This window comes from Stegodyphus dumicola, chromosome 4 (genome assembly GCF_044657685.1).
Source record: "Stegodyphus dumicola isolate Sdum_Otavi_A_Nest chromosome 4, ASM4465768v1".
NCBI classification, from domain to species: Eukaryota; Metazoa; Arthropoda; class Arachnida; order Araneae; family Eresidae; genus Stegodyphus; species Stegodyphus dumicola.
Genome location: NC_140771.1, coordinates 162,145,609 through 162,172,387, shown reverse-complemented (window position 1 = coordinate 162,172,387; position 26,779 = coordinate 162,145,609). Strand labels below are relative to the sequence as shown.

The following is a 26,779-nucleotide window of genomic DNA, read 5'->3' as shown; positions in this document are numbered from 1 at the left end:
AATACTCTGAAAAAAAAGCCATGCTTAAAAAAAAAAAAAAAAAAAAAATATATATATATATATATATCTGAATCTGCTTATTGTATTAATAAATTTAACATGTGAAAAAGCCAAAATTAAGTTGAAATAAAAATAAAACTACAATTAAAATTATAAGTATTTCAATTCTTCCATAGTTTTATTATGTTAGTAACATCTTATAAAAATGTCTTTAAACATATTTTTGTGAGCTATAATTTCATAGCTGTCTCTTTAAATAGTACCTCCAAATGAGTAAGAAGAGACTAATAGTTTAATATAAATAACACACATATAATAACAGTAAATAGTTTAATATAATAACAGTAAATAGCTCAAATAGAATTTCCAGGTATTAGCAGATTCTGCTGCTTCTGAGAAATATAAATTCTCAAATCACTACAATCCTAAACGCAATTCTACTAACTTTCTTTAAAATGCAAGGTCTTACAAATGATTAAGAGCTGACTTGTTGCAGCTCTCTTAGTTGTATTTATATGGCATAGTATGAGCTTTCTGAAGCTTCAGGAAAAGTAAATTGTAGGCAAGAAATTGTCAAATACTGCCAAGTCCCCTATGGATTCTATTTGTTCATATCTTGTGTTCCACTTGAGCTATTTTTATAATTTGAACATTTTTAGACTCAATTGAAAAAATTCTACAATTCTATTTAAGAACTAAATACTTGTATATAAAATATCTAGCTACAAATATTTACAGGAATTTAGAACAGTGTGTTTACAAAAATTTGCAATATATACATTGCATTATACTTATGCAATATATACTTAGGAATTAATTCCCCTGGCATTTTAGGGATTAATTGCCTATTTCCTAGCCATATGATTTGCTAAGTGTACAGTAGTACCCATGAAGTACAAACTTAATATCGCTTGACGTTTACCTGTGAGATTTAGTCTTGTTTTATGGTAAGAAGATTATTCTTCCTCATGCTCTGGCAAAAAGCCATTTTTCAGAACATTAGCATTCACTGATCTTAAAAGGTCTTTAATGTTATCTTTCAAATTATGATGGCAACCAAATTGGCTAATTTGGAACCGTCAAATTCACTTCTGAATAACTTAAATCTCTGTTTCATTTTTTTAATTATATGTTTAAATAGCATAATGAAAATGCATTTAATTTGTTCTGTATCCACCCACCTGATAATTATGAATACTAGGAGCATTACTGTAATTACTTAAAAGACCATGTATTGTGCCTTAGACAAAAATTGTGTAACTAAATTCCAGTTTCCTGATATTTTGATTAAATAATACATGAGCTTCCAGTGTGTAAAGGCTTTTTTATACTGATCTTGTTCAGAGAATTTTTTTAAAAACTTGTCTCTTTTAAAACTTGTCCCTTTGGTCAGATAAACGAAGGACTGTGTGCCAGCAATCTCGTGAAATAAATATACACCTAAATCTCTACATGTGGATGATTTATAATGAAACAGCTTTGTGATAAGTTTAGCATTGTTATTTTTAACAATTCATTTTAAATATGTGATATGTTTTCTGCCATGGATTCCTGGAAGAATTGTATTTATATACTAGTATTTATACTAGTGAGCTGATAATAACTCTTTAGCTTATTATTTTATTGTTAAACTGGAATCAGCATATGAAAATTAGATTGAATTTTTTAGAGTATAAAATTTTTGTGTTTTTTAAATTAAAAAAAAATTATTTTAGCTCCTTGAAATTTTAATGTTTAACTTTAAAATGTTAGTCTTTAATCTGAAAAAAATATTTTAGCTCCTTGAAATTTTAATGTTTAACTTTAAAATGTTAGTCTTTAATCTGAAATTTTCAAATTGCAGTTTGATTTTGTATTCTTTTTAAGCTTATATTCTTTAAGAATACTAGATAATTAAAGAAAGTAACAAGAAGGAAAAATGCATTAAATAGCCACAAATCTCATGACCGGATAGCTTATGCATTTGTGCTACTCAGGGCTATAAAATGTTAGTCTAGTAGCCTTGCAGAAAGAGAGTCTAAATAAAAGTCTAATAAATAAATATATCACATACTGAATTTATCTTTTTTGGTGTAATGTTAGAACACAAGAATTTTCGGTTTTATAAATTTCAGATTAGAGATACTTAAACTGTGTACTATATTATTTTTACTTGCATCTATATTGTATTTTTGTGGGATTAGGCTCGTCTTATTTGCTTGTGTTCTGACAATAGTCTTCATTTATGGGAACTTAATGAGCAAAATGGACTGTGGAAGTTAGAAGAAGTAAAGTCTTTTGTCCTCACTGGCTTGTAAGTTATTTTAGTTTTAAAATATAGGGTGTCCCATAAGTCTGTCAAAACATTTTTGATTATTTGTTTTCAGAATGATGTTTATGTCTATGAGTGAGTGCATTGTGGTGCATAATTTTGATACCATCGGGTTTTTGCCTTTGGAATCATTAATTGTCTTTATGTGCTTCCAAGGAGATGCCTAGTCTGCATCAATTAGAAGAAGGATTTGTCTGCATCATAAAAAAAAAAAAAAAAAAAAAAAAAAAAAAATTGCTGCCTTGAGGGATATTAGCCAGTCAATAAAAGGGCACTGAGAGGTGAAAAAACACCAAATCTGGGGCTTCTTTTATTTTTGATGTTGCATAAAAGTTTGAAATTATTAATATGTAGTATTTGGAGAAAAGATCCATCTGTATCCTTAGGATTAATCAGCAATTTTTAGGCTACTGTTTGAGTTGCTGTGGAAGCACTGTATAGCTCCTTAAAGCCTAGATCTAGCACGATTATTTGTATTTGTGTTTGCATTTGTTTTGATGTAGTCTGAAAAGATACCTGTTCTACTGACCTCTCGATCTGTGAGATTACAAGTCTTATGTTATGCCAGAAATATCATTATTCTGCAGCACCTGGAAGGAAGGATTATTCTAACATTACAAGGATTTATCATTTGGTTCCAGGATATATATTGTTTTATACTAACTCAAAAAAAAAAAAAAAAAAGGTTAGTTCTATAGCTCCCATTCAACTGGGCCGATTGATGTCCCAGAAGTACAACTTAGAAAATATATATTAGATTTATATATAGCATTATTCTAACATAGGTATTTTGGCACAAAATTGGACTTTTTCTGAAATGACATACTGATGTTTTTCCATATTTTAGATACTATGCTTTAAATTATGTCAAATTAGCAAGTTCTCTAAAAATTACACAGATAGTTTTTAAAAAATTGCTCTTAAAATTTCAACTGCTCAATGTTAATAGAATTTGGGATATATTTATTAATGTCTCAATTTTTTTGTTTTTGTTTTTTTTTGTTTCCTTGTACGAAGTAATCACAGAAAATTTCAGGAATCGTTTTTCAACTGCTCTCTAAACCATCTGAAAGATGCTTTTCTGTGACATCTGTACCTCTGGGCAGAATAAAGACCTGTTCTTGGGGGAAAAAAAAAAAAAAAAAAGATTGTAAAAGGGTGGTGGTGATTTATGGCACAAAGCTCTAAAGGCCATATGCGCCAAACACAGGATTTTTTGTATATATGCTAGATGGAGAAAAAGGTTTAAAAACAGCAGCACACTTATAAAATCAAGGCAAGTAGTAAGATAATGAAATGGTGGGATGAAATTCTGATTAAGATTCAGATAAATGATGTATGCAGTATGGATTTAAAATCATAACACATCTGATTCATTAAAATATATAACATTAAAATTCTAACATAAAATCTCAAGGTAAAATCAAATTAAATAATAGAGACCTGTTTCTTTCAGATACTGAAACAAATTGGTATTGACCTCTCTTCCGATTAAACGGTCGAGAGGCAGGTCACAGCTATTAAAAATACTTCTGAATAAGACTATTAAAATATTGACACTCAATTAAAATGTGATGGCCTGACAGACAAACAGTACAATTTGGACAAACAGGCTCATTCTCAGCTTTTAGTAGGTTGCTATGTGTTGCTCTAGTGTGACCTATTCTAAGCCAAGTTAAAAGAACTTCCTCCTTACAATTTTAATACAATCCCAAAGCTCTAATTTAAGCTTCATCGTTCTTAACTTGTTACAAGATTGAAAGTCCCAAAATTGCTGCCAGTTTTTTAAGATCCTTTGTTTGATGACATAACTGATATCTCTCAAAGGGATGAGGTGACCAGACAGTTCAACAGCAGATTTCGCTGTGATGTCTGCCAAATCATTACCTTTTGTTCCTGTATGTTCGGGAACCCAGCGGTACAGAATTTCATATCCATAACTTGTTAATTTAATATTCAACTTGACTACATCCACTATCCACAATTCTCAGTGCTGGAAAAAGATTCTAAAGCTTTCAATGCACTGTAGGAGTCTGTATATATAATGGATTTTCTATGGCGTAGCGTTGAGATTAAAAAAGCGCATAATATATGGCAGTCAATTCGGAGATTAAGACCGAGGAAGTGTCATGTAAACGTCTGCCCTCCATGTGATCACCAATTATAAATGACATCCCAACATGACAAGTTAACTTAGATCTATCCATATACAGTGAAAAGTCTTTAATCTGGACGTCCATAATCAGTGTGTTTACGCATGTGCATAATACCTTTATGCATGCATATAATACCTTTACGCATGCGCATATGCGTTTACGCATGCGCATTTAATGTATAACAGATGATATAAGCTAAGCTAAAATTATCTAATTATCTATTTCAGTTAATGTTGCAGATTACATTGTTCCTTAATCTTCTAATTGGATCCGGCTTATTATTTTTTGCAGACTGTTAGAGCAATTTTATAAAAGTAAGCTTGAACTTTCGATTATGTCAAAAAGAATTTCCGTTTCTGGAGCTGCCAAAGGATCTTCAAAGCGAAAGCATGTTTCGATGTCCATCAAACAAAAAGTGGAATTGCTGCAAAAAATGGGTAAAGGCATATCCTTTGTTTCTCTAACCATTCTGAAATCTGTTTTTCAATTTCACGCTGCTCTGCGGGGGGGGGGGATGTCGCGGCACACAATGAACTGGAAGTATTTTTACCTTTTACTTTTTACTATCTAAGATAGGTCTTGTTTTTTTGTATTTGTTTTTAATTGTTTACTCATTTTGAATTTCAGTTTTCATAATTAAACAGCTGAAATAGGTCGGGAAAAGAGGCAATTCATTGAGACTATAAATTCTTCTAATTACATTAGATGGTTTAATTGTATTTTTCTGTGCTTAGCCTAGTGAATTAGTTGGAACGAAACTTGTTTTAGTTTGTCTAGTTGATGAACATTGTTTGGAGCTTCAAAACACTTTTCCCTGGACAAGTTCTGTTTTGAAGCTCTGAACAAAAGATATAAACAGTGGTGTTCAGTGGTGTTTGTGCTCCGGGGAAACCCCGGAATTCCGGGGATTTTGAACTTTGATCCCCGGAATTCCGGGGATCGTCGTTCAAAAGGAAGTAGGAATAATAATGAATTATTTATTTTGATCTGGGTAATTTTGTTTGCTTTGAAAGCAGAAAACACAAGGTCAGTGTGTGTGGTGAAAACTTTTCCTTTCTTTCTCAAAAGGCAATGATAATGCATGAAAAGGGGGGAAAAACTTCTTTTTTGTTCTTTCCTTATTGCGAGTTATGACTCATTCCCCCGGTTCTCGGACATTCTCTTCTGGATTCTTTTCGGCAAGTAGGCGCGGCAGAAAAAAAAGGGAGAGACTTCGTTCGACCAGATGTGCGATCATGTGACTCTGCTTTCAAAGGTCTTATCTCTCCTGGCATGGTGCCAATAAGTAGAGAAGGGGGATTTTTCGCCGTATTAGCTACTTGTCATTGATCGCTTCTCAACTTTTTTTCCTCCGCTGTGTAAAATTTTCATTTCATTTATTGATGCACGTGTAAATTTTTCGTTTCGTTTATTGAAATATTTTTTTATTTACGTACGCAAAAGAATTTCACTATGAAATTTCTCGATATAAATAGTGATATTATACAATTAGAAGAAGGTGTCCGGAATGCATTTAGGTGGAATTGGATTGAACGGAGAGATGGTAATGGGGATAACATCGGCACATGGTGCAAGAAAATAAATGTTGCTGGACAAGCATATTGTGTTTTTTGTAACTCACTGCTAAAGTATGGTGGGGAAGGATTCAAGGCTTTCACAAATCATTCTAAAACTGTGACGCACATAAAATATTCAAAGTGCATTAGACATTCAATGACTTTAAGTAATTATGCTAATTAAAAAAATACTGATGATTTACTGGAGACTGATGCTCAGCCATTGGATATAGTGACAAGAAAAGCACGCCAAGAGGTATTAATAACTTCTTTTATCGCCGAGAATTCTCTTTCTTTCAATGTAGCTCCCAATTTAATTGAACTCTGCAAACAGTTGAGCCGCGATCAGACGGCACTAAACTCATTGGAAATGTCCAGGACTACTGCATGTTATAAGAGGAAATATGGGCTCGCAAAAACTATTATTAAAACTTTAAAGGAGACTCAATTTTCTCTAAATTTGGATGAAAGTATTAGCGATGCTCAAGAAAGTATACTGGCAATATTGGTGCAGTTTTATGACAACAATCAAAATGAAGCTGTAGTTCATCATTTTGCAACTCTAAAGATGGAATCTTGCAATTCAGAAGCTGTTTTTAAAGCAGTTGTTAATACTATTGCAGATAATAATATTCCATGGGCAAACTTAATTAGTGTATTAATGGACTCATGTAACACCATGCGTTTAAAAAAAAAATGTGTTGAAACCAGACTACGATAAAACAAAGCACCCTACTTATTAGATATTGATGGTGATACGTGTCACACAGCTAATAACTGTGCAAAAAAATTTGCTTCATGTTTTGATAGATACTTAGAAGATTTGTTTGATGACATCTATTTTGATATGAAAAGCTGCAGTAAAAGAGAAAATTTTTTCAAAATCTGTGAATCCCTTGCCATTAAAAAACTTAAGCCCTTGAAGAGACCAGACCATAGGTGGGTGTACATTTTATGCGTTTTAGAAAGAATCAAAGATCTGTGGGATGCTCTTATTGCATTTTATTTTCACTACTTGGATAAAACTGATAAAGGGGATTATTTTTCTGATGTTGAAACTGTATACAATAAAAGAAATATTTCTGCAGCTCAGAAAAAAATTGTTGAAGGGGTGTATTCTTGCTTGCATTCCCAACAACTCACAAAGGATGCTTTAGCTCGGAAAAAAAGAATACTAAATGTGTTATTTGTTATGCAAAACAAAACTTTATTGCATATGGCATTATATTCAGCAGTATTACCAGAGTTCAACACATATATTAAATTATTTGAAACAAAACAAAAAAAAAAAAAAAAAAAAAAAGCTTCATTTAATACATTCCAGTATTTATAAATTGATGGCAAAATTTTTCTCTTTTTTTATGAAGCCAGAAAATATAGAGTGCACATCTTATAATGATTTATTAAAGGTTGATGTCACAAATCCAGAATTCCATCTACCTAGCAAAGTAATATTTACTGGTGCAGAAGCTTCCACTCTCCTGAAGAAATTATCAAAAAATCATCCAATATCAAAAGAATTCCAAATTTCTCTGATGAAAGCTTATACTAATACAGCACAGCATATGAAACAGAAATTACCCCTTAAAAATTCATATCTAATTAGTTTTACAGCATTAGATCCAGAGCTAAGAGGTAAAACCAGTACAATATTAGCTTTTGAAAAATTATCATCTTTTATGTCCCATATTTTTAGTGATAATGAAAAGTCAAAAGTAGAAGCTGAAATAAGGTTATACCAGAGTGATATTGATATCACCAAAGAAATGCTCTACACATCTGATGAAAGTGGAAATCAAGTCAAGTGTACAATTGATAAATATTGGTCTAAAGTTTTTAATTTAAAAGATGATTTCACAAATGATTATAAGTATCCTACATTGGCTAAATTGGTCAAAGCTTGCCTTAGCTTCTTCCATGGCCCATTAGTGGAAAGTGCATTCAACTTGATGTCACTGACTATAGAACCTCTCTTAAGATTGATTCCTTAGATGCTGTGCAGACTATTAAATATGATTTAAAGGCTTCTAAAGAAACCTCATGTGAAAAATATGGCTCAAAAAATCCAATGACTGATCCAATTTACAAAGATCTCTTACTGAATACGAACAGAAGTTGGAAAACATATCAAGAGGACTTAAAAACATGTGTTTCAGATGAGTCACTTATAAAAGTCTCTGAAAAACCTTCTACATTAGCAGAAAAGCAAACTGCTTCTACCTCTGCATGTGCAGTTCTTGAGAAAATTTCTTCAACTGTAAATGAGGAAAATAAAAGTCAACCTTCGTGCAATTATGAAGTTCACCATAAAAGAAAGACAAGCCCACAAACATCAGAAAATAAAAAAAAGCAGCAGAAATTAGGTAATTTTTTTTAAAGAATTAATTCAGGTAATTTAAAATATTTACATAAAATGTAGTAGTTTATATGTTAGAAAATTTATGGTTATTAATTTTGCAAAAAAAGTAATTCATTGAACTTTTATAATTAGGTCATTCAATACTTCATAATTGTAATTTTTCATTTCTCTCCCCCCCCTTCTCGAAACTCCAAAATGTCGGTAGTAAGTCCGTAAAAGTTTCAGGGGATTTTTTGGGGTCCCACAAACACCCCTGTATGTATTGATACTACTTGTTTGCCATTTATGCTCTTCAACTTTTTAGTACTAAAAATGTTTTTTGTTCACTTTTAATTACTGCTAAGTACCTTTCTATTATTATGTATTTCGGAAACAAAGCTAGGTAGAATCCAGGTATTCTTATTGCTTAGTTGGACTATCATCTTGACTTTTTAAGTATATATGTGTGTGTAAAATATAAAATATTCTGTTTTTCAAATAATAAATAATAATAGCCCTTTTGCTCCCATCTTCATTCTAAAATTAATAGCAACATTTCTGGACTACATAATTTCTAGATATGCTACGAAGCTGGCGTAATTGATGACATAGTAATTGGTACTTAAATTCTGAGAACTGAAACTCAGACCCAAACCTTCCTCTTCGTGAGCTTCCATATTGGATAACTAAGCATTTTAGCTTCTCTCTGTGTGCCGCTTGTACGTAATTTCACTGGGCTGCCTTTCTATCGCAAAAGTATGCAAAAATGTAAATATTCTGAAAATAGGCCCAATTAAAGTGCCAAGTGAATTGTGGCCACAAATGTCAGTTGGAAATAAAAGTTGAATTAAAACCGCTTTGACTGCCATGTTTCTTAGTCATTACAAATTGTATGTTCTAAGTATCAAGTTGTAGGGATTTATATTTATACAGTCAAAAGTCTTTAATCCGTATGTCCATAATCCAGACTTCGAAGCAGATTGTGTTTTTCCTTAATCATCGAATTGGATCCGACTTATTATTTTTTGCAGACTGTTAGAGCAATTTTAAGCTTGAACTTTCAATTATGTCAAAAAGAATTTCTGATTCTGGAGCTGCCAAAGGATCTACAAAGCGAAAACATGTTTCGATGTCCATCAAACAAAAAGTGGAATTGCTGCAAAAAATGGATAAAGGCATATCCTTTGTTTCTCTAACTCTTTCGAAATCAGTTTATCAATTTCACGCTGCTCTGCGCGGGGGGTGGACGTCGCGGCACGCAATGAACTGGAAGTTGATCTGTCAGCACTATACTTATCTTCAGGGCAGATTTTTTTTTCACCTTATAATTCCTTACTAAATTTAGTATTTCATCTCGATGTACTCCGTCTTTGATATGATTTAAATCAAATTCCTCGTCATTATAAATATCATGAATACACATCAAATAGTTTTCTGGTTGCAATTTTCTAATTTCGACGATACGTAATGTATGCTTTACGCATGCGCGCGTTGAAAGAAATATTTAATAAAGTAAACAAATAAATATTAAGCTTTTTTTGTGTAAATTTTGATACCCTTTAGATCGTAATTACTCTTTATTTCATAAATTACAGTTTCATATTTTTAATTTTATAATTTCTGCATGCCATCTTACCAGATTTAAACTGATGATCTATAATCCGGAAAAACTGATAATCCAGAATCGCCGAAGTCCCGATGAGTCCGTATTAAAGACTTTTGACTGTGTATGGAAAGATAACTCCTGTAACTACGCCTGTGCTCAGCAAAAATTTGTCTGCAGATGCTCTCATTAGTGGTTGTTTTGACGTAACTGGAAAATATCAAGCAGCTGGATTTCAAAATGCTGTACTGCTTGTGGAGCCATATCAGACAAGGACAATTCTTCAATGAGAGGACGAACTCTGACAGGAAAAGAAAACACACAGGATGGACGTGCCTCAAATAAAGGGTCACAGCTATTATCAAGTAAACATGGTTTATAAGGATGGTCAGGTTGAGACAATATATTAAAATACTGTAAAAGAGACTACTCCTCACGCCTCAAACGGAGTGATGGTTTGTAACAGTCAACAAAAAGGCTCTGGACAGGAGATGTCCTGAAGGCTCCAGTACAAATCTGCAGAGCCTGAAGATGAACAGGATCTATTTTTAACAACACTGAAGACCAAGCAGATCTGTAAACAACTGAGCCATAGTCCAGTCTAGAGTGAACAAGAGCTCTAAATGCAAAGCATTGAGCAATGCTCTGCACCCAGGAGGTGTTTGCCAAGACTTTTAAAATGTTTAAAATTTTTGTACACTTCTTTCTCAAGTTTAGGAAATGAGAAAGGAAAGTCAATTTTTGGTCGAACATCACTCCTAAAAATTTTACTTCAGTTGCAACTGGAATCACTGACCCATCTAGATATAATTCAGACTTCGGATTGAGACCTCACTTTCTACAAAAGTGCGCACACACAGTCTTCTGTTTCGAAAACGTAAATCCTTGTCTGTTTGGCCATTCCTGGTTTCTCTTCAAAGCAATCTGGAGCTGGCGCTCTATATGTCTCATATTTGACCTCAACAGCTAATTTGTAGATCATCAACATATAATGATCCTGAAATGGTGGGAGGAAGTTGTTTTAATACAGAATTTATTTTTAGGCTGAACAGGGTTATACTAAACACACAGCCTTGATGCACATCCTCTTCCTGTTTGAAAACTTCTGACAAAACAAAACCAATCCTTACTTGAAAAGTTCCAGCTTCCAAAAAATTTTGAATGAAAAATGGTAGGTTGCCACGCAAGCCACTATCATGAAGATCACAAAGTATACCGTATCTCTATGCTTTATCATAAGCTTTCTCTATATCAAAGAAAATTAAGACAAGATGATTTCTTCTTACAAAAGCTTTACGAATAGATGTCTCCAAACAGAGCATGTTATCTATTGTTGTTCTTCTCTTTCGAAAATCGCTTTGATCAGCCAAAATTATATTATTCTTCTCCAAGAAATAGACTAAGCGGCTGTTTACCATTTTTTCAAACAGTTTGCATACACAATTAGTAAGGTCAAATGGCCGATAGTTCAAGGCATTCCTTGGGTCTTTCCCTGGCTTAGCAATGCAATTCACAACAGCTCTCCTCCATGCACTGGGAAAAGTTCACTCCTTTTGCACCCTATTGTAAAGAGTGAGAAGGTCAGTCAGTGAATTATAGGACAGATGCTTCAGCATTTCACAATACACACCATCAGGACCCGGACAAGATCTATAAGTCTGCTACAAAGCTCTCTTTAACTCTAGCATAGTAAAATCTCTATTATAAGGCTCAAAGTTGGAAGAGTTGAAAGATCGTCATCGATTTGCACATCTACTATGTTCTCTGTGAGCTCTGCAGTGGAAGAGAAGAGTTCCCAGTCTGCCCTATAAACTATGAACCAAAGGGGATCTGAAAATGGGGTTTGCTCCTTTTTGTGCAAGAGATACAAAAATGGGATAATGATCGCTGTTGTAAAGATCATGTCCCACACTAAAAGTGCAAAATGGCAAAAGAGATGGTGAACAGATGGCAAGATCAAGAGCGTGGGAAGTTCTTGAAGGCTCATGGAAGTAAGTATCCTGTCGATTATTCAGGAGACAAAAGGCTATGATCTTCAATCATCTGCTCAATTTGTCTTCCTCTGGAATTTGTGTCTTTACATCCCCAGAGCGGACTATGGCGGTTAAAATCTCCTATTATGATAAAGGGCTCAGGCAGCTGCTCTATAAGACCATTTAAGTCTTGCTGATTGATGTGCTCAGTTGGAGCCGAATACAGAGAAACAACTGAAACAACAGTATCAAAATTTGCTTGAGTAGTGACAATTTGGAGGGATGTTGTTAAAGAAAAAGCATTTGATGGATAGTCCAGTGAGGTGAGGAGACCTACACCTCCACTGGCACGCTCACCTGCAAGGTTATCATTCCTGGCAAAAGAAAACCTCCGAACTTTTGCTTGTTGTTCTGGTTTCAGATTTGTTTCCTGTATTGCTAAGCACACAGGATGATAGCTTTGATGGCAAGCAAATTTTGGTGAAAACCGCAACAGTTCCACAAGACGAGGGTGTCCATTATGATTGGTTTTTGTTATTTCTGTGCTGTTTCGTGGAAGTTTCTGTGCTGTTTCGTTTTTTCTGTTTTAGTTTTTCGTGGAAGTAGATGCCTGGGAACTTCTAGACACTCTTCTACTTCCATACTATCTGAATCCGCAGATTCAGAAATCATTCCATCAAGAGAGCTATTGCTGGGTTTTTCATTAATTATTTTCTGAGTAGCATGTTTTTTCTTACATTGAATGACTGTTTCTTTTTTCTTTCTTTCTTTCTTTCTTTTTTTTTTAGGGGGGGGTACTAAATGAGTTGGGTTTTCTTTTTTTCTTGTTGTTTTTAATCAGTTGGATTTTATTTGGTAGAGTCTTCTGTGTACCAATTGAAGTTTGGGTGGCAACTGTATGAGATGTTTTCAGAGCTTTGGCATAAGATGTATTTGGTCAAACCTGTGTGCTATGGACTAATCTTCTGGCTTCAGTGATGATCGTAGTTACTTTTGCAGTCTGCACTTCTTTTTCTGATTTCCATTTTGAGTACAAGCAAGAAAATACTGGGTGTTCACCCTTGCAATTTATACACAAAGGCACAGTGGTACAATTATCACAATCACGACCAATCTGTGAGCACCGGATGCGTGTGAGGCTGCCACGACAAGACAGAATGGCCAAAGCTCTGGCATTGGAAGCATCGCATAGGGTTTGGAATATAAGGTCTTACAGGACAATTTAGGTATCCAGCCTTAATATTCTTAGGCAGATCAGGCGATTTGAAGGTCAGGATCACGTGTTTTGTATCAATCGACTGACCTTTCTTATGTATCTTGATCCACTTAACACTACAGACATTTTGGTCAGACAGCTCGGATGCTAGCTCTTCTTCAGAAACACAGAGAAGGTTGTCTTCGGAGATTACACTGCGACAATTATTAAATGTCTTATGTGCTGTTACAGTGACATTTGCTTGCCCAAGTTTGGTTACCTGAAGTAAGGAAGCAGACTGTGTATCCGAAGTTGGATCAATAAGCAAGTCTCCAGAGCTGAGACGCTTTATATTTCTGGGCTCACCAATACAGGAATGGATGTATTTATTTATCAGAAAAGGAGATATCTTTCACATCTCGCCAGAAGGACTAAAGACAACAAGCAAACGGGGACTATTGTTAGGATTATTTGCATTTGCATCTGTACATACTTTTTTTAGCAGATTTTTCAGAACTAATGCTTTGAGCGACGGGAATGACTTCAGTCTTTAATCATATATTTGAATTAGCTACATTGAAGAGAGAAATGATTCGGACCCGCCAGCCACACCCACCATGGAGTCCAACAAGGGGACGCAGAAAACTGCGCCAGGGTTAAGTGAGTCTATATGCAATCTAAAGCCCCCACAGTCAGCTCTCCCGAAAGCTTATTCCCAACCCACTGCCCTAAAGGACACGTGACCAGCCAATAGACACTAGCAGGAACAACTAAGTGCCTCCTGTTTCAATCTGAAGCAGAGACCAAAGCAATGTGTTAGGGACAGTATCTCGCCCCTCAACTACCAGGATTCCTTTCCACCATTACGGGTCACTACACATGGCAAACGCGTTGGTGGTTTTCTCTCCGTGAGAAACTGTAAACAAAGGGATGTGACAGAATCTCACTTTGAGCCCGAACCTCTGAAAAGGAAAACCACTAGGGCAGAAGAAATGAAAATAGTAGAGAGAAGAAGAGATGAAAAGGGAGGAAAGATCACTAAGGGCTCCAAGATCGTGACCCCCATTTCACCAAGTGAACCCTTGAAGGGCTAAGGTACGGGACTGCCGCACCTGTATTCACAGAAGGTGAGCTCCTGAGGGGGATTGTAAAATGGATTCAGAAGAGATTTTTTCTTGATGTCTGTATGTGTGTACATATGTATGTATCTCACGTAACTCAAGAACGAGTAGCCGTAGAGCATTGTAATGTTTTATATGTGACTGCTATAACATGTAATTGTGTACTTTCCTTTATTGTTGCAATCAGCTTGTGCATTTTTAGCTTTAACCCTCTGAGCGTTATGACTGGGTTTAGGCAGTCAAGGAGACCTACTTCAAAAGCATTACTGACGCTTCTAGGCGGTCATTGGAAAAGTGTTCGAAAGCGTTACTGATGGTTCTAGGCGGTCAGTGGATACCACCTCGAAAGCGCTATGACCGCCTTAAAGCGGCCGTGCAGATGTTTTACCACCCTGCTTATTTTTGGAATCCTGGAGATCTCTAAATGACAACTCTCAGTAGGAATCTAATAGGGTTGCTCTTCTTCATTTTAGATCTCTACGCTTTATCGCCAAGAAAGTGTTTAGACATACGACAAACTGACGCGAGCATTCTTCGCTAAATTAAATAAGCAGCATGTAAAAATTTTCCAATGCTATCTTTAAACAGATAACATTTTGATAAAATATCCTTTAGATTTCAAACTAAATGTTCAGAAATATGCAAAATCCTTGTGAATTCAATTAAAAAATAGCATTTCAAAATATTTGCATTGTTTAAATAAATTCACTTATGATTATGTATATGCATAAAAACGGCAAGTTAAAAACTTTCAATTAATTTGATCGAACCGAATAGAACTGCATTCAGTTAACCTGAATTACATGCAATTGCATATAAAGAATAACATTACTTAAGCAATAAGTCAGATAAAATTTAGAAAATCAATAGTCTATTTTAATAAGTTATAATAAGTGTATTCTTGATATGGTTTTATAAAACACAAACTAATTTAATAGTAAATATAATAATGGCAAAGTAATTATTCTTTTTGGAACAATACTCGTCGCTTATGCTGGTTTGCTGAAGTTTTGTTCTGATGCATTTTAAATAATCCAATGCTTTTGATGTATATTGATACAAATGTGATTTTCATTAGATAAAATTTTACTAAGTTTGATTTTCTTGTGTGCTCATGCTTTACATAATATATATTACTTTGCTCAACTCAATATAACTACAAACAGCAACGAAAAGTTTAAAAATTTCCATATTTTGTTTCATAAATTATTAAAATAACCTACCGCGTAACATCTGAATTTCCGAAATGTAACTCGCAACTTTTTTAAGAGTTACAAATTTGAATAAAAAAAAATAGCAGTAATTAAATAATAACAATGAAATACTAATAAGAAAAGAAGCATGAAAGTTTTTTTTTTATGTTTATTTAGCTTATTTTATTGTTTTTGGATATATATTGTTGGCGAATGGTAAAGTTGTCGTTGGCAAATGACACATGATAAAGTAGAATGATCTGTATTATTTATTATTTAAAATGCATATAGATTTCCTCTAAATTAGTATCAGCCTTAGACTGAATGTTGTCTAGACAGCTGCAATGATATTTTAACTTGATTAACATATCAAATACAGTTTCCTTTTATATAACTTCGTCAGCAATCTGAAGAACCTTTTCGAATCATTAGATGATTTTGAATAAAACTTGGATTAGTCCAATTTTAAAAAATATTTAGAATTACAAAAATAATAAAAGCTAACCTTATTTTAATTTCTTTATCAAAGTACTACATTCTTTAGTCAGCAAGAAATGATCATAAAATCTGAGCCTTATGCCCAAGATTCATAGGTCTAAGCAGTAAAAAAAGCTTGTCCCGCTAGAGAAAATCGTCACATAATATGGAAAAGATTTTGCAACAGATCATTATTTTAGACAAAACATGACTTTTTAAATTTAATCTCTTGTATTAGAGATCAAGTATTTTACCATAATTTTATTTTCACATATGCAGATGATCGCCATGTCCTTCCGTAGCTTAAATTAAAGAAAGACACATAGCAATTTCAACCATGAACATATGACTTCAGATAAATTTGTTCTTTCATGCTATGCGAAGGAATGACTAAATATTGATTTATTTTGCATTTATGTTAAATGACAGTGATTAAAAAAGAATAGCTGTAGATGTGTAAAAAACCTGTACTTGTAACCTTCTGTATTTCTAAAGGAAAGCTTAAAATGGTTCACAATAATGGATGGCTTTGATCATTCAGTAAAGTCATCCTAGGTACATTCAGTTCGCGGTTTTGAAGAACTGCAGTAGTTCATATTTGTCGCAAAAGAGTAATTACACCCCTGGGGGACTGCTTTATTTACGGAATGGAAAACAAGTTTTTAAACATACGTATGCAAAAGACGTACCTCTTCTCACAACATAAATGGCAGATGTGATAATTTGAACACATGCTTTCAATCAGTTGCTTCCTCCTAACAAAGGTTCCTAGCAAAGTCTTGTACTGTTTTAAATATGCTGTATTCGAGCATTGTGAATGCTTCCATTCATTATTTTTTAATTTGAAACAATATTAAGTTGTAATTACTGGTTAAAATAAATTGATACATTATACGAAAGTTTGTAAAAATGAAAACTGGATTCACTTCCTTTCACATAATTTCTGTCTAGCTCTTCCAAAATATTTTAAAGCTTACTTTACAACATACTAGAAAGTCTACATTTTGGGAAATGCATTTGCTGTTTTTAGTTTGTAGTTTTAATTGGGGTTATTACGTAAGAAGGCATTTAATCATTGTTGCTGTGTTACAGTGCTTATTTTATTGTATAAGTACTGTAAGGTAGCAATAACGCAAATATTGCTTTTCTTGTTAATATTATAGTGCATAGAGGAACTTTAAAAAAGAACAAAAATAATTTTCACCGTTATAATATGTCCTTAAAGGGTTTCCAATGAAAGCATAGATAACTAAGTAGTAATAATAATAACTTTATATCAATTAATTTACTAACCGAATATGATCAAAATTTTTAATTCGGAACCCGTCTGAGTACTTTTCTCAGAAAGAAAAATATCCTCAAAAAATCTGTACTGTTAATACATTTTTGATAACTTCCTGAGAGGAATTCATTGATAATAATAATATATAGAATCCATTAGGTGCTTAAAGCTATGAAACAGGTAAACTTAATAACACACTCAGCGGGATCACAGTCATGGTCGGTTCGTTTTTTTTTTTTTTAATATGGGAAAGCTATGACTATCTACCTAAGAGGAGGGATGCCTTTGTGGAGGATATTCTGAAGAAAAGCTAGCGTATTACACATGAGGAAAACCACGAAAACCAACCATGCAGTCAGCCCGTTCGGCTGAGATCGAACTCAAACCAGGCCAAACTGTCAGTATTCAGAAGTCTTAACTGTTCGGCCATTGATGAGGCCTTGAACACAATCATGAATCTTAAAACTTATTCAGCTGGATGTGCTGTTAATTCCATGTATTCTCCTCTCTTAAAGACTAAAATTCGAATCATAGATCTTACAGTCTGCTAGTTGGATCTGCTACTACTTGCACCACCAGAGGATGCAAGGCAAAAATGGGCAAGTCCTTATAAATGTACCAGCACGACAGCATTATATGATTTGTTGGACATCTTAACTTCGAAAATTATATGGAATGTGTTTCTAAATGTATATTATGTTCAATTATTTTTTAACTTGCTGATTCTAAACTGATCGTCGCCTTTTCAATCCAAAAAATTTTGTTTTATATCTGGATGCTATATAAATCATTTTATCTACATACACTAAGTTAAGAAATTTAACTTTTACATTAGTCCTACAGCAAGAAATTTCAAAATAGAAAGTGTTCTTCGACTGCAAAACAGTTGTATGAGTATAATAATTTCAGAAACTGTATTTACTATGATTTAGGGCTTTAAAACTTTAATGTTTATGACAAAGATTTCAGGAGGCATCTTGGCATTGAAATAATGGAATACTAATACTGAATTCTTAAAAAGTCCTCCAGTGAAGGCATCCCTCCTTTTAGGCAGATAGCCCTAGTATGCTTTACATTAGTCAAATAAGCCAAAGCATACTGTTGCCATAAAAAATATTGTATTTATCTTAAATAATTTTGACTGCAAATGTTATATTTGTTACTACATAAAAAATTTATTTTTGTGTAAAATTCTGAATGCTTGAATTTTTATAATAAACAGACACAGAGATAACAAGAAACTAAACAAATATTCATAATTTACTAGGATATATAAACAATATAATCATTGTTAAATAGATTTTTAATAAGAATATTTCAGAAAAAATAAATGATTAATGTATACTTCTACATCATACTTCCTAAGAAGCTTGTTTGTTTTAATTGAAAACGATGAAACATTCTTGAATCATCTGACTAAGAAGTGGAATGCTTTCGTGGAAGATTCTGAAAGGAAACTAGGCTCATAATTGTATTTCACACAGAGAAATCCTAAAAAGTTCCTATGTAGTTAGGCTGTACATCATGATTCGAATCCGTATCGAAGGATCAGATTTTGTGGTCTTATCCAGTCGGCCATCAGAAGACTCAGTTTTATAGAAAACTACAAGAATTAGGTCATTAAGAATTTGCTATTACGTTGCATATGCTAAATAATTTGCATGTCACGTAGATTTAAAAATTCTAACATAGCACACAAAGTCACATTTTCTTAAATAGATATGGGCTAGCCAATGGTCGAGCGGTAATATCGTTGAACACTGGTAGTTCGACCCGGACTCAAGTTCTGGCAAACAGGTTGACTGCATGGACGCTTCGGTGATTTTCCTTCTGTGTAACATCAATACCAGCCAATTTCCCTTGGGAAGTTCTTCCCGAAGACATACTTTCATTAGTATGATAACACTTTCGTGCTTTTCCGTAATCAAATAAACTAAACTAAACTAAACTAAACCTAAAACTGTCATATTTTTTGCCACCTTTTTAAAGGAAGTTTCACATTCAACATCCCTAACAGTAATGAGATAATTTTACTTGTTCGCATATGCCATACTGACATATTTTACACATTCAGATATTCAGGAGGATAATTATAACTCTATTTTGGCTGATCATAGAAGAGATAGAAACAAATAATAGAATAGATGGGAATAGACGATAGAAATGGATCTTTACGTAGATCTTGTGCAGTTGTTATATTGTGTTTTAACTAACTGCTTATAAATACATTTAGATAATGTAACTTTAAGAATATCAAACTTATGTATAGAAATATTGCTTTAGAGGAATTTTAGAATGACTGTTACAAAAAATATTTTTCAGAAAGACAATTTAAGGTGGAAATTATTGTGCGATATTCATTTTAAAACAATACTTTTCTCCTTAAAGTCATAAGGTATTTTCTCTCTCTTTTCTGCATATCTTCGTGGTGTAATGTAGCGTATTCGGCGTATATTCGACAGATTCCCAGTTAGGGCTTTGCTCATTTTTTATGCGTCTCCTCCATAAATAACCTAATGTTCTACAGTGGTGTCCGAACTAAAAAAAATGGAGATGGATGATGATTCTTCACCACCAGGATTTGGCAATTGGGTCTCCTGATCTCGAGTCGGCCTTTAAAAGGCGGAGTATATAAGGTATTTTCTAACTTCTCACTACATCCTTCGTGGTGTAATGGTAGCACCCTCAGCGTGTATTCGAGAGGTCCAGGTTCAAATGCCAGTGAGGGCATTGCTCATTTTTTATGTCCTTAGCATAAAAAAAAAATTATCAGTCTACAAATTGTCTTTCTGAAAACAGTATCTGGTTTCATATGTATTATTTTACAAAAGGATTTAAAGAAAATTTAATCTCCTATTCTTTAAATTTTGCTTTAAAAAAGTGTAATTAATGTGTTTCTCTTCAAGGTATGCTATTTAGATTACTTCTTATCTTTCTTGTAAAATATTTATACAGTCAAAAGTCTTTAATCCGGACTCGTCGGGACTTCGGCGATTCCGGATTATCGATTTTTCTGGATTATAGATCATCAGTTTGAATCTGGTAAGATGGCATGCAGAAATTATAAAATTAAAAACATGAAACCGTAATTTATGAAATAAAGAACAATTATGATCTAAAGGGTATCAAAATTTACAAAAAAAAGCTTAATATTTATTTACTTTATTAAACATTTCTTTCAATGTAAGTTGTTTTAAGTTGCTTCGTTTTATGTGATAATACTTTCTCTTTAATTCTATAAATAGACATAATTTCTTGTTCAGTTACAAAGTTCCGCTGTTCCAAGTCCTATAATTGCTGTGTCGAGAATACCGACTAATTTGTCAATCGAAATTTTTTCGTTTTCAATAACCTCTAAGTCACTTTCTTCACTATCGGAAGCGAATAATAATGACGAGGAATTTGATTTAAATCATATCAAAGCTGGAGTACAACGAGATGAAATACTTCATTTAGTAAGGAATTATAAGCCAAATAAAATAAAAACATCTGTCCTGAAGATAAGGATAGTGCTGACAGATCACTTCCAATTCATTGCGCGGCGCGACGTTTCACCCCCCCCCAGCAGAGCAGCGTGAAATTGATAAACAGATTTCGGAATGGTTAGAGAAACAAAGGATATGCCTTTATCCATTTTTTGCAGCAATTCTTCTTTTTGTTTGATGGACATCGAAGCATACTTTCGCTTTGTAGATCCTTTGGCAGCTCCAGCATTGGAAATTCTATTTAACATAATCGAAAGTTCAAGCTTACTTTTATAAAATTGCTCTAACAGTCTGTAAAAAATAATAAGCCAGATCCAATTCGAAGATTAAGGAACAACGCAATCTGCAACATTAACTGAAATAGATAATTAGATAATTTTAGCTTAGCTTATGCCATCCGTTATACATTAAACGAGCATGCATAAACGTATTATGTGCATGCACACATGCATAAAAGTATTATGTGCATGCGTAAACGCCTATGTGCATGTGTGAACGCATAATGCATCGACGCATGCGCAGAAAGTTTTTAGCTTTGAGGTCCGGATTATAGATCATTCCGAATTATGGGTGTCCGAATTAATGACTTTTGACTGTACTTGCCGTTTTTGCAACAGACCTGGTAAGTACACACGATTACTTTTTATGCCGTTTCCTGAAAAAACCCTAACACTCGGGGGGTTAAGAGTGACTGAATCATGTTGTTCTTATGTTCAAATTAAGGTTTTAGTTTCTTTAATTAATCTGCATGCTATAGTTATAGAATTATCATCAATTTAAAAGTTGTCTAAGTGTGACTAAGCCTAGTGGAGCAGCCATTTGTTTGCATTTGAAACAAAGCAGAATAGTGAATTCAGTTTCTGCACCTTAAGTGTCTTTTTGCCAAATGGGACGAAAAGCAAACTTTCAGTTTTGTGCACTGAAAAATTTCACTTCTTGCCCACTGGCTGAATTGCTTGTTTTTGTGTAGAAACTCTAATTTTGCATGTTAAAAAATATATTTAATTAAATTATTATTTAATCTGTTTTTCTGTATTTTATAATTTTAAATGAAGATGTGAGTTTTTAATGTAGTTTTGCTTTGCCGTGAAGTGAGAACTGAATTAGTTGAATGAGAAATATATCTATAATGAAATTCAGGTAAATAAGTTTAAATGAAATGCAGCAAAAAATGTGTATAATTTAATAGGCCACACAAGGAAGTCATGTGGTGTTCACATCAGATTTTTTTAAACTTGATTCCTTCTTTCACAGTTTGAAATTTTGGTTCAATCCAAATAAATTCGCACATTTTTTTTCCCCTGATTTATTTTTAAATATTTGTATTTTTTAGCAATTTTTATGAATTTTTTTTTAAAAAAAGATTGAATAATAACCTATAAAATTGTTAGCATCATTTTAAAGTAGAAACATTTCTAGTCATTTTTGCTAAATATTAGGTTTTTTTTAATTCAAAATTTGCTATGTAAATTTATATGTTGATGCATTTTGAAAATTGACATCTTTGTCTTAAGCAATAATGCAATATGTGTTTTATGGATTTTGTTACAATCTTCAGTGAATTGCCACAGTCATTTTTAACCTTCAGTTTTCAAATGAAGTTTTATGGAAAATTAATCATATAGAGTTTTCCCCTCCATTCAGTTATATTAATGATGCATTATAATGTATGGAAAGTGATTTTTTAATTTATAAGGCATATTAATCAAATATTTTAATGTATTTCTCATAATATATATATATTTCTTTTTTATGTTTGTTAAAATAAATGTTTACCTTCACCACATTATTGTTTGTTGTTTTTACTCAACTGTTTTAATCGAATTTTCTAAAACTGAGCAAGTTTTGACAATAAAAATAATTGATTAATTAAAATGATTCAGTTTTTAAAATAAAACATTTGCTGTGCTAAAAGTATATTAAAAAATATTTACTATTTTATGAATTGAAATTATGTAGATTAATGATAAGGGAAGTAAACTTGTTTTATCATGTAATTAATTTAAGAATTTTATGCTATAATAAAAATAGTTTTTTTAACTAATAATAAATTATTTTTGCTATCTCAAAACATTACATACAGAAGAGTTCGTAACAGTAGATATCTCACTTTTTTAATGTTGATGTTGCTTGCTGAATTATTAATACTCTAGCAGGGATAAATAGAAAGGGCTAGTTCACTCTTTTGTTCGACTCCTTGCCAATGCGAGCCTCATGGAGGGACTTAACCGGAAGTAATCTGACGTGACTGTGTTGCACCTGCCTTGATTTCACGCGTTTAAAACTGTAGTTTCATTCAGCTGCAAGGTGATCTTCTGGAGGTCGCATATCCCAAATTAATTTTAATTATATATATTTGTTTTCTAATAATGTAAATACTTAAAATAATTTGTGTGTATATATGTATAATTTTAGTCAGTTTTCCTTTTAAATTCTATAATTGTAAAGTATCATTTATGTAATATGGCTTCTTGCACTGTAGCAACTTATCTAGTTCTAGCACATTAAACAGGCATGTAGTCCAGGAATTCAGAGTGATGTTCTTGCTTTAATAAAGGAAAAGATGCAAATATTTGAATTCTGTCGAAAAAACATGCATTCTCAGTTTTGACGAAATGCACATATATTCTAAATTCTGCTATGACTCTAAATTAAACTAGATTCTTGGTCCTCAAAAAGTGCAGTTTGTTTTAATCAGAGGTCACATTTCTCAGTGGAAACAACCATTTTTTAATATTTTAACACTCCAATGAAAAAAGAACTTCTTTTATCTCTCATAAGACATATTTAATCATCTGGAATAGAAGTGAAAGCAATAGTGTATAATATAAGAGGATCTAGGAACTTTGCGGAAAGAGCTACAGATTTCGATTAATAGTTTTCACTTTCCAAATCCCATACTGCAAACAGAAAAATGTGCATTTTTACAGGTTTAGTGCACTTTGTCAAACTACTGAGAAACCACCTTTTAGGTAAAGGATTTGTTTTAGAAGATGGAACTGTTTTAAATGTTGATATTATTAAAGAGGTTTTAAATAAAGATTCAGCAGAAATTTAATTGTGTTGCAAACTAAAACAGATTATGTAATGGTCAAGGGAAATGAGAGGAACATCATGAGAAACAAATTCAAGTTTTGGAATTAATGAAGAAAGTCATCCTTGGATTAAGAGTTCATGAAAAATCTAATATACTGCCTTTCCAAAAAGGAATAATAATTTCAATAAATTCTATTTTTGGCCTACACCAGGATTTGAAATCATCGTATGATGCTAAATATATTTTCATCTCTAGATTAACTCAGGATGCATTTGAAAGGTTCCTAAGTTGGATTCAAGGGCTTAGTAGGTTTAATGACCATCCATCACCTGGTGAAGTTATATGCCCTTAAAGCAATTATTACTCACTAATAAGCAACCAAAATTATCTCAAAAGTGTGCATAACTAAAGAAAACAGAAATATTGATTCATGTTTAATGTCAGAATTATTTGAAAGGGCTTAAAAACTGAGAAGGAAGATTGCTTTTCCATTAAATACTACTGATGATTTTTTTTTTTATAGAGGAGCCTTCTCCTATGGCTTGGGAATTAGAATTGAATTCTGCCAGATGATTTTCAACCGCAGAAAAAGAAGTATTAACATATGTTGCAGTTTATATTGCCTATTGTGTGTAGGATAAAGACCCATCATTGGGTCTAAAAATAGTGCTGATGAAAACAATATTTCATTCAGAATGGATTAAATTATTGTCTGCAGGAGGCTTGACTGCGCTTCCCCATTCATGGATGAACGTAGTTTATAAGTTGAAAAATTATTTTGTGCATTTCATGGTACAACTTACTATAAAGAGAATCATGTAATTGGCTCTTTAATTACTAAACTGGAGAAACATTATTCAAAAGTTAATAGAGTTGGGATTTGTTTATTTTGCAGATTGCAAACTTTTATTAAAAGTTTCTTAAATAGAAATGTGTATGTTTTTTCCCTAAGGAAAGCAACTCAAAAGGCAAAAAAGGGGGATTGCTTCGAATGTAGCGGCCAATAAATAATATTTGAACAGTGTGTAGTTGCAATGTGACTGTGCAAGTAAGCATTTATATCATTTGCAATTAAATATAATATGTTTTGATATGAAATATTTCTGGACGACACAATAGCATAAAGCATTTTTGAAATAAGAACTAATTTTTTTCAGTGCTTGTTAAAGTTATTCTTATTGCATCCTTTGTTATTATTGATTTGATTTTATGCTAGCTTAGTATTCTAGATAAAATATAATAGTATAACATCAAAGTAATTGGCATAAAAAGACCTGCTTCTTTAACCTCTACTTTTGAAACATTAAATTATTTTTATAGGTACCGTGAGTAAAGTTGTTTTGCCAAAATTAAAGTAACAATCTTACATATATTTATTTAAATATAATATAGATGTAAGTATAAGTTACAGAATTATTTTAAAAATATCTATTATTTGATGTGAAAGGCTATTCTAAGTCGAACATTTCTACCGTATCTAAACTCTATCTTTCTGTATGAAGAGCATTATATCTATATTTATGATTGACTCAAAGCAAGGTTAAGTTAAATATTTATTTGTATACTATATACAGTTAATCAGTTAATAAGTCTGCATATGAAAAATTCTACAAATCAGAGAATATAGCTTAATACGCATTCCCGTCTAGCATCTAACATCTAATTGACTTTTACTTCAGGTGGGGGCGCTCCTATCACCGTATGACATTACATTTCTCTACATTATTATATTGAATCAGAAGAGAAATATGCTAATTTAAAATTTAAAAAAGGGGGGCTTTATGTTAAGAGTAGCACATTTTATCTATTATTTTAAAACTCGGTAAGTATTATTACATTAATGTTCAGTGTAAAATACATACAATGGTAATATTACCTCTTCCAAATTACAGCTCATTTTAAATGCTGGTTCTTCAAATTTAAAATGCTAATTTCTATGTTGTGAATTGCAACTCCACGATGAGTGTCAACATGACTTCGTCATCACTTCTCACTTCCTGTTTCAGGGGGGAAAGCTGTATGAGCTAGCCCTTCTCTTCTAAGTCCTGTACTGTAGAATGAATGTCAAAATATGAATATAGATGAAAGCATTACATGCATGGGCAAGAAAAGTCAAAACCTGGAATATATTTTTATGAGTTACATGTTTGTATACATGCATTCAAATTATTCAAATGTGCAGTATTTTCAAAATCAAAGCTTTAATCTTTATTAAAAAATTTGACATTGTTTTAATTTTAAACTAAAAACTAAATTCTTTAAAATTTATGATTCTGTCTTGGGAAATACAAAAATGCAGCCAGTCAATGCCTGTTCACCTTGATTTGAACCTGGAATGAACTATAAATATTCATTGATCTTTATGGAACTATGAGCATCCAGTAGTGGGACCCACTTAAATTAGGAGCCTAGTTGTTAGTCTTTAATTTGCTGTTCTGTTTGTAAATATTTAAAGTATTTTATTCATAGGTATAAAAAGTAGAGTTAAATGCTACTTTGTAAAAACGTAATTTAATAAATTTTGTAAAAATGTAAACTAAACACACTACTTTGTAAACTACCAAGCTGTATTGCAAATGATTGTTCAGTGACATTTGCTATTATTCTATTCCTTTAGTGTTCTTGGAGTCTAAGCTAAAGATCGGATAATAATTTCCCTGCCCAAAAATACCTTTGTGGGGTCAAGGGTCAGTCATCCCTTATGTTCTCCAGATTTCTCATTTTGGTATTATTTTCGTTTTCTCAAAACTAAAGTTCCTCGTAAAGAAAAGTTTTTGGTGGCATGAAAGATGTTTAAAAAAGAAAGTGACATCTACTTTGAGCCGTGTCAAAAACAGACCTCTTCAAGCCTTCCATTTAAATACCCATTGAACTTGCATTAAGGCAAAGTTTTATTAGCATATACACTACAACATTTCTACTTTTTAAATATGCTGTATTATTTAATTGTCATACTGTGGTATACAAAGGTATGGCTATTTGAACATCAGCAAGTCGGTATTTTCGATGGTAGGGTTTTTGGAACTAAGAATCTGAAGGTAAATCAAAGTGT

General features: G+C 32.7%; 1 protein-coding gene across 6 annotated transcripts in view; it reads left to right on the top strand.

The window, feature by feature from the left end:
- Nucleotides 1-26,779, top strand: part of LOC118200960 (lethal(2) giant larvae protein homolog 1-like) — a 280,707-nt gene that overhangs the window by 8,295 nt on the left and 245,633 nt on the right. For all 6 annotated transcript variants that reach the window (XR_015040817.1, XR_015040816.1, XM_085815717.1 and 3 more), the window contains exon 5: nt 2,184-2,293. Coding sequence is in view for 4 of the 6 variants with exons in the window: in XM_085815717.1 (XP_085671843.1) it covers nt 2,184-2,293 (110 nt within the window). In the remaining 2 variants the exon portion in view is untranslated. The remainder of the gene's footprint in view (nt 1-2,183; nt 2,294-26,779) is intronic.